General features: G+C 36.0%; 1 protein-coding gene and 1 pseudogene across 1 annotated transcript in view; one reads left to right on the forward strand and one right to left on the reverse strand.

Moving 5' to 3' along the window:
* LOC137652958 (alpha-(1,3)-fucosyltransferase C-like) overlaps positions 1-6115 on the reverse strand; it is an 8545-nt pseudogene extending 2430 nt beyond the window's left edge.
* Positions 6116-7275: 1160 nt separating this feature from the next.
* The window catches only part of LOC137652959 (4-galactosyl-N-acetylglucosaminide 3-alpha-L-fucosyltransferase FUT6-like), a 16251-nt gene continuing 13526 nt past the window's right edge, over positions 7276-10000 (forward strand). Inside the window, exon 1 of the mRNA XM_068386352.1 lies at positions 7276-7357. Coding sequence (XP_068242453.1) covers positions 7276-7357 — 82 coding nt within the window. The remainder of the gene's footprint in view (positions 7358-10000) is intronic.

The raw sequence follows: 10000 nt of genomic DNA on the forward strand, positions 1-10000 counted from the left end.
ATATTCCAGACGATCAGAATGTACAAGTTTATTGTTTTGGGGGATGAAAGCTACTGCCAATTTTATTTGCTGATTTCATTGTTCTAACACTGGAGGTACGACCAAAGCAGGAGGATGCAATTTTGCATCCTCATTGCTTACAACGAACCCATGAGGAAGTATATCTACGTAGCTGCGATACATTATCGTTCGGTTGAAGAATCATTTGAAAAGAGTTATTACTGATCTGTGTTCAGGGGACGCCAATGGTGGAAACTCTAAGCTCAGCATAATCCAGTCCTGGTGAGGATTCCTGGGACCCAGGTCATCTAACACGGTTTTGGTATCTTTTGCCCCTCTTAACTCGATGATTATCTTATCAACGTCCTGTCTCTATGATATGAAAAAGATATTGTTACCTGCAGTTTGGCTCTACTGAATGAAACCCCTTCCCCTGAATACATAGTCTTCATGGGTCCTGGAGATTAAGTATTGTACAAAATACTTACAATAAACTTTTTTTAACATTTCTACATATATTCACAGTTCTCATTATTCCAATTATTCTTGCATCACATAAAAGGGTAGAGTTTATCTAAACAGCTTAAACCCTTTTCTTCCATTCATAACTAACACAAATACTTTACTCTCATAAAACAGAGTTGGCGAAACAATCCTTTCACATATTCACACACTTTTTCTTCCATAAAACTTCAGTCTCTTTCCAATCTTTGACATACAACATCCTGCATTCCTGGCTTCATCAAAAGTCTTTCATTTACTTATAAAAATTCATAACTTCTATCGCTTCATCGTCGTCAACATTTTCTAGATTGCTTCATATGCCTGTTCTCCATATTTCCGTATTGCGTCAATCTTATTTGCATTTACTTTTGTTTCTAATTTTTACAAACAGTTCTTATATCTTTCCCTGGTTTGTGCAGTCTCTTGATGGACCTTGATGCTACTAGAGGTGTACACCCAAATGGTATTTTCTTTTGTTTTTTACACCCAAATGGTATTTTCTTTTGTTTTTTATAAACACTGTAGATTTTTTAGCTCCTAAGTTATTTGCTATTTTCCGCAAGTTAGTGAGATAAGGCTCTTTTAGGACTTGCTGGAGAATTGGTAATGTTACTCCATTTTATAAATGTGTTTTTTGGTAGCTCAAGTCCAGTTAATCACCGCCCAATTTCCATAACTCCCATATTATCTGAAGTTTTTGAATGCCTTTTGGCAAAACGTCTAAATAGGTTTGCTTTCATAAAGGCCTTGGAGCATGTGTAATGTCATGAAGTTCGTAAGATTAGACTTGATTTTAATGCTGCCTTAGACTGTGTTAATCATGAGGCCCTTGTTTTCAAACTCAAACAGTTGCGAGTGGGTGGGTCGTTTCTTAGTATCATTATTGAATTTTCAAGTAATAGATCACGAAGAGTTGTTGTTGATGGGTACCATATTGGGTATAGGAATATAATATCTGGTGTTCCTCAGGGTAATGTTCTTTGGCCCATTACTTTCCTTACTATACACATATAACATGTGGTTTATCCATATGTAGATGATGCTATTCTCTTTGCATCAATTATATATCCTGAATGTAGCTCTGGGGGTGCTAAATCCCTCAATAGAGATCTACCTGAAATTAGTGCATAGCGCAAATTATGGAGCATGAAGTTGAACCCTAACAAAACTCAAAGTATGATTCCAAGTCGAGGAAAGTAGCTCCTCAACATCCGGATCTCAGCATTGATAATGTTTTTCTTTTTCATAATCTGTATGACTCTTATAAAATTTCAAGTGTGATTCTTGATTGCAAATATACTTTTGAGAAACACATTAGGTCTGTTTTTCTTCAATTGCACAAAAATATGGCTTACTGAGAAAGGTTTGTATTATTTTCGTTGATTAATCTATTCCGAAGTCTTTTAATTATTTCATTTTACCTTGTTTCGATAGTTCTCTAATCTGGTCTTGAGCAGCTGAATCTCATCCTAATTTATTGGTCAGAAACTTATGGACTATAAAATTTCCTAATCTTGATCTAAGTATTAATCTCTGGCACTGTCGTTCAAGAGAGGAGATATTCCTCGGTTACTGCTCTGGGCAAATCCTTATGCCTGTTGCACAAAAATTTTCGTAAATTTGACCATCCTTTGTATTTAGATCTCCCCGGACAGTAGCGTCCATACTAGCTATGCAGTTAAGTGTAATAGTCATGCCTTCTCCATCATAAACTCAATACTACACAGTATTCTAGAAGTTTTATTCCAGCTGTGACCAAGTTGTGGAATGATCTTCCTAATCAGGTAGTTGAATCGGTGGAACTCCAAAAGTTCAAACTTGCAACAAATGTTTTTAAAGTTTTGTACGTGGAAGAGTTATTTTAATTTTGTTATTGTTCTTAAATATTTCACGTTAATTGTTCATAACTTCTCTTGTACTATATTTACTTCCTTTCCTCACTGGGTTATTTTTCGCTGTTGGAGCCCTTGGGTTAACATTCTGCTTTTCCAACTAGGGTTGTAGCTTAGCTAATAATAATAATAATGATAATAATAATAGTAATAATAATAATGAGTACTGTATCATCTACGAATATCCGCTGCCGTAGACTTAGTATTTCGCAACTTTGCACTTACATTTATTCTTCATCCATTGACTTTTCACATCAATCTGTCTGTAAAGAAGTTAAAATGTTACGGAAAAGAGAAACAAGAAACCACTTCATCTCAAACAGCCTCTTACAATAAACCAGTCACTCTTAGGGCTACATATTCCAACACTCATTTCACTTCTAATAATTCTCAATGTCGTACACACTGCCTATTTATTGGTACTTTCTCGGGTCTTTTTTTCTGTGTATTTCACATACAGTTTTTCCCTTTAACATCAAACTGATCCCATACCGGTTTCGTAGCAATTACTTGATTCACACGACCTCTTCCTTGTCTAAACGACCACTAGAGAGTTATGGCATCTTTTGACTGGCCAGAGAGTACTACATTAGATCCTTCTCTCTGGTTACGGTTCACTTTCCCTTTGCTTACACATGTACCGAATATTCTGGTCTATTCTTTACATATTCTCCTCTGTCCTCATACACCTGACAACACTGAGATTACCAAACTATTCTTCTTCACCCAAGGGGTTACTGCACTGTAATTGTTCAGTGGCTACTTTCCTCTTGGTAAGGGTAGAAGAGACTCTTTAGCTATGGTAAGCAGCTCTTCTAGGAGAAGGACACTCCAAAATCAAACCATTGTTCTCTAGTCTTGGGTAGTGCCATAGCCTCTGTACCATGGTCTTCCTCTGTCTTGGGTTAGAGTTCTCTTGCTTGAGGGTACACTTGGGCATACTATTTTATCTAATTTCTCTTCCTCTTGTTTTGTTAATGTTTATATAGTTTGTATAGGAGATATTTATTTTGGTTATGTTACTCATCTTAAAATATTTTATTTTTCCCTTTTTCCTTTCCTCACAAGGCTATTTTCCCTGTTGGAGCCCCTGGGCTTATAGCATCCTGCTTTTCCAACTAGGGTTGTAGCTTAGCAAGTAATAATAATAATAATAATAATAATAATAATAATAATAATAATAATAATAATAATAATAAACATTCGCTGCCTTCCCTTATCGTGTATTCTGTCACTGCATTACTTTTTTAATCAAAAGTTTAAAACTCTACTATACCCTTACCCTGGCATACAGTTATGCTTTGTCCCTACAATTCTTACAGTCACCTCCATCACCTTATTTACTTATATGTAATGAAACCAATGCACCAATTCCTTTGATATCTTTACCTCACATAGACATATACTGTAATCCTTGGCAGATACCACACCTTTGAAAATTTGCTTTAAAAAACGGTACAAGTCTGGTAACTTTTGTTCCAGGATTTTTACCGTTTTAAAAACGGTTATATTGACGTAAAAGAATGATATTACTGTCACCAACCCGTTAATGATAATAAAAAAAAGTAAGGTAAAATTACGGTAGCCTGTATTTTCCTGAAATACTGTTGAGAACAGTATATTTTTACGGATAATTTCCTATAAAAATTACGGTTTTTTTCTAACAGTGCACTTTTCACTTGCCATCTCAAGTTCGATTGTCTTTCCTTATTAAACAGTTTATACTCGATTTTTTTAATTAGGCGCATTTGCACCGACTCGCAGCGGTGCCCTTTTAGTTCGGAAAAAGTTTCCTGCTACCTGATTGGTTAGAATTATCTTGTCCAACCAATCAGCGATCAGGAAACGTTTCCGAGCTAAAAGAGCACAGCTGCGAGTCGGCGCAAATCTGCCTCGCTAAAAAAAAAATTGACTACAGTTACCCTTTTTATGTCTTCAACAGCTATCATCACAAACATTGTTAAAGTTACACTGACTTAACCCTTCCGCTCATGCATCATAAGTTGTTCATCTCTTCTATCTTCCTCTTTTAAAAACTTTAAAGATATTCACTCCAGCAACTCAGGACTTCATTCACTTCAGACTGCATCTCTTCACTACCATTTGTTATTGTGAGACCCATTTGTTTGTTTACCCTTTTCACCCCATTTTCTTCCCAATAGAACAACTTATTCTCCTGAAAGTTCTTCCTTACTTTCTATTCCCCGTTTTTACTATCGTACCCTTTTTTGTTTCTCTTCTCCATATCTCTTGAATACTCTAAATTACTAGATTCCTGTATATAATCGTTTCTTCTGTTATATAATAGCATCTCAAATCATCTGCTTTTGTTTCCTAAATCTTTAATTTATTCATCACACAACTTGCTGTTTCTATCTCCACTTCAAACCTTCTGATATAATTGAACACTCCCTGTTGTCCCTGTGACCCGTCTTGGGTTTTTAAGAAGTCTTCATCACTTCATTTCTTACGTGTCTTTAACCATAGCACAGGTTCCATACATTTTCTTCCTTTATGTTCAACTTACTTCCTTCTATCAAACTCATTCTCCTAAATGAAACTTGCAGACTTTATTTATCTTCTCGTTTTAGGCCAAATAATGATTAATACATACATTTAGTTACAGAAATTCACAGCCAAGTAGGAAGAATGAAGAAAGACCAGAACTCAGTTTTGAATGAGAGACTGTAATAGGTATTCTTGTTCTTTGCCATGTCTTGAATTTGTTCGAATTACGGAAAAGAGAAATGGATATGAAAGTGGGACTCATCCCACAAGGGAGTGAAAGAGGTTTTCTTCTGGCGAGTTGGAAGGTTATAGAAAACAAGGAAAACAGAAGGAGGAGGTGAATTCCAGTGCCTGACAACTCTAGTAAATAAAGTCTTACCAGAAATCCTGTATTCTGACATTGCAGTATTGGTTTTATTACTATTATTATTGAAAATACAGTACGCAAATATTTGTATGCAAGACAGACTTAAAGGTCGTTAATCTATGAAATAGATTTCAACAGATTAAAGAGACAACATTCATGGAAGAAAGTGCAAAACACGGCTTGGAAAACAGCAAATGAATTAACAAATATCAGCAGATAATATTTTGTACATTCATAGACGTTAATTTAATTCAGAAATATTCGGGCAATGTGGCACAGCATTTTAAAGTAAGACAACAGCATAAATAATCTTCTAAATTACAATGAGATCAATATGCCAAGAATAGAACGACTTCTGCATAATTACCTTTTTCCTATTAAACATCACTTCGCAGGGAAGAGGACAGAGTTTATTCTTGATGTGAGACATCTGTTCGCGCCAGTATGTGACCCAGAAAGGTTTTGCCCAAAGCAGTACCCGCGGAACACCTCCCTCCTTGAATCTGCATTGAAAAGAAGTCTCTATAAGGTGATGGATATGAGACAACTTTCTTTTTATCATTATCGAGTATCTTGCTGTTAGTGGTGACGGTACTATTCTTGCTAGTTTGAAGCATCAAAATAAAATGAAACAAGAAAAACAAGTAGATGCTTCCTGTATTCCAAGTCTTGTTCAGCCCTAATATCTCAAGATAAATTGAGTCAAGTTTTCAAAATCATAAAAGTAAAACACTCGAAGCATTACTTACTTCTTCTTCCCTGGAGCTAATTTGCCAGCAGCTTTCTGTTTATAAAGAGTCAGCAAAGGCTCAAATATCTGGCCCTCAAAAAACGTTAGGGACATAAAATAAATCTAATTAGACTCTATAGACTTCCATCTCACTTCTCTCTCTTTTACCTAATTTTTACACACACACACATGCATACACAGACACACACATACACACACATAAAAGTAGAGAATATAAGATATTTCCAATTTCCTTTATCATGAAGACGTGCGCTCCCAAACACGAATGACATAAAAGAACAGCACAAGAGCAACTGCCCCATTATATCTTCGACAGCTGAATCACACAATAGCATCTGTTATAACATTACTCACTTGATGCACATACTCGTCGGGTTCATCAGTAGAATGTTAAATATTTCCAAACGCATCGGGGTATTCATCCATGTCTCGCACGCTCTCGAGCAATTCATGAACATCAAAAGTCCATTTCTTTTAATACATTTTTTTCAATCCATCTATGCAACCCTTTCTAAGTCTCCCTCTTCTCCAATCTAGCCAGTATTTCCTAATCTGTAAATCACCTCAGAATACTTTGATCCATCCTCCCTTACCCGGCAAACCTTTTTACTCCATTTATATTTCTACATATTTTTCACTTTATTAGTTTTCGTCACACATCTTGTACTATGCATACACACATCATACTTGCTTCATTCTTTCTCCCTACAGTAGCAATCAAAATTCACGCATATTTCCTTAGAAGAGATTTAGCTCAGTACTTCCAATGATAATTTAAAGCAAAGTCCTTCAAAAGAAGGCAGCCGTCCTTACCCATACAAATGGGAAAAAGCACGTTTATAGAAGGTAATTCAATTCTCTTACCAGCATTTTAAAGACATCCAGCTTGTTTTTTTTTTTCTACTTGAATTCTGTGACTACGTCTTTTTTCTTGTCATCAACATCTGTTTTACTTAATTCATGATACTTAAAAGAATCGATTCCTTCCATTCCTCCACCATTCATATTGACATAAATATAGCCTTAACTCTGTCCTTGCATGACTCTTTTAAAGTTTTGAGACATTCCTCGTGACATTCAAAACTAATTTTCTTATCAAACAGTTCCATACCTACTCCCGCTGTCCATTAACTTATCTCTATTTTGACTTCATCCTTAAATATATTTGACATCCATGGGGACAGCACATCCCTGCCTGATAAGACTCAATTTTACACCAGACCAATTACTATCCTCCTTACATATTCCAAAACATGCTCCACTACCTCCTTAAAATCTTCAAACCTCTCCCAGCAACCAACCTTGTGTTGCCTCACAATCAATATATTGGAACACGTATGCTACACATAGCGTTTTCCCTTCAATTTCATACTTTAAATTTAACGACTTTTAACATACACTTAATCCACACATCCCTTTCTTTATCTAAAACCATGCGATTCACATGCTACAAGTCCTTCTTTCATCTTTGTTAGTCAACCAAAATCCTACCATTCAACTTTCTGAGTATACTAAGTAATGTTAGTGTACCAACCGTGTGTCATACGATCGTACATAGTTCATTTTGTGCTTGTATCTTCGCTCTCCCCTCGCACTTAAAAGAACCGGAGAAATCATGTCTGCTTTTCTCCTCTGTAACAGTGTCAATATTTGAACATGAAAATTCTTGTTGCTTTGAGATTTTGTATATAAAGGAGAATGTTCTTTAATAAACTAACTCAGTTGTTTTCAACTTGCCTTTGAGTTCACAACCTTCTCTCACAACGTCACACCAGGCTCTCGCATTTCTCACTTTTGCCTTTATTACTATAACCTTTATATAGGAGCACAATTACGCATCTCAAAACCGACCTGACAAACCCTGGTCAGTCATCATCAGACCATCTCTACACCATTGCAGCATATAATTGGTAATCACATAAGCTTTATGGACTTTATGCTTTCTTCAACTCTTTTCATTGGCTTTCTTTCATCCTCAAATATCGTTTCCACAGACATTCTCACCCTTACATTAAACCTTTGAGTGTTGCTTTACTTGGCTTTACGTCTATTGTAGCCTTCAAATATTAGAAATCTTCAAAATATTCACTCTGTCCACTCGGGATGCATGCCCTATTTGTATATTTCATTCTGAAAATTATTTGTTCATTAAATTTTCTCTTTTTATTCATTTTCCTGTAAAATCCCATTCCATTTTCACTGAAGTTCTTATTCACTTTAAGGTTAAAGGTGTCTGGTTTCAGTTCCAGTTTCATCAGAATAGATACTCACCAGAAACGCCAGCTGGGCAAGCCCAACCTCCCACTGTGGTGCCCAAACACAGCAGTATCCTCCATAGTAAAAAGCTTAAACTGACGGTCCCGGGCTGGGATCGAACTGCTGCCATGCGAAAGCTAGGCGAACATGTTACCAATGTAGCAGGCTTTCTCTTCTTCCCTTACGTTATTTTTGATCACCCTAACCTTCCTTTTATACGCCTGCATCTGCTCTTTAATCTCATTTTTTTATTCCCTAAACTTTTTATCTCCTAATGCCATCACTGACTATTTCTATTTATTCCAAGCCGACTTCATTGACGGATTGAGGCAAGACTGGGAAACTAGGAGACGTACATTCAAGCCGACATTGTGTATACTGATTCTAGTAACATGACATGAGTGTGGTGAAAGAAAATATCAGATATAACTACAGAAAAAATTATATGACAAACAGTTATAAATGAAAAAAAAAAAAAAAAAGTTTGTTGCATATTTAACTTTACCTCTAAAGTATTGTGGAGCTCTCCTTGTATTCATTCTACGAAAGGGGATTTTCATAAGGATGTAGAGAGATGATCCGCGTATGACCGGAGACAGCAATTTTCGCTTTAACGCCATCGAGCGAAAATCTCCAAGCTCCATAGATATCAGATCGTTGAATTTCAGCTGCGATGTAGTTCGGAGAATTGACTGAAAACGAATAAGTAAATAAGCTGTAAAAAACAAAAACAAAATAAGTCACTGGGCATAGAATATTTCTGGACTAATTGCTATGATTAAAGGATATAGTGAGATCAATGTGTGGATACTCAGTTTTCCGAGGCTATGGCACTACCCAAAACTAGAGAACAATGGTTTGATTTTGGAGTATCCTTCTGCTGGAAGAGCTGCTTACCATAGCTAAAGAGTCTCTTCTACCCTTACCAAGAGGAAAGTAGCCACTGAACAATTACAGTGCAGTAGCCCTTTGAGTGAAAAAGAATTATTTTGTAATCTGTGTTGTCAGGTATAAGAGGACAGAGGAGAATACGTAAAGAATAGACCAGACTTTTCAGTGTGTGTGTAGGCAAAATGAAAATAGGCCGTAACCAGAGAGAGGGATCCAATGTAGAAAACATTAATGTTAAAATCTGAATCCTCATCCGATTCTGCAGTTAATTGTAATAGTCAGACCTTCTCCCTCACGAGGCTCAATACTACACAGTATTCTAGATGTTTTATTCCAGCTGTGACCAAGTTGTGGAATGATCTTCCTAATCTGGTATTTGAACAGGCTGGCATAAATCTTTTTATAGCTTATATATGAAATATCTATTCTGATGTTGTTGCTGTTTTTGAAACATTTTATTAATTGTTAATCATTTCTCATATCGTTCATTTGTTTCTTTATTTCCTTTCCTCACTGGGCTAGTTTTCCCTGTCGGATTCCTTGGGCTTATAGGATCATGCTTTTCCGACTAGGGTTGTAGCTTTAAATAATAATAATAATAATAATAATAATAATAATAATAATAATAATAATAATAATAATAATAATAATAGTTTATATTTGGACCAAAAGATTAATAGAACAGATCCCTAGAGCTTGCAAACGAAGCAGGGAAAAGGAAAAAAGACGATGGGCTGACGAGGTAAGAAAACTTATGGTCGTAGACTTGCATAGAAGGACATGTCTGAGGCATTTGTCCTGCAGTGGACTAGCAGGGCCTCATGATTATGA

The sequence above is a fragment of the Palaemon carinicauda genome, chromosome 14 (genome assembly GCF_036898095.1).
Source record: "Palaemon carinicauda isolate YSFRI2023 chromosome 14, ASM3689809v2, whole genome shotgun sequence".
NCBI lineage: Eukaryota > Metazoa > Arthropoda > Malacostraca > Decapoda > Palaemonidae > Palaemon > Palaemon carinicauda.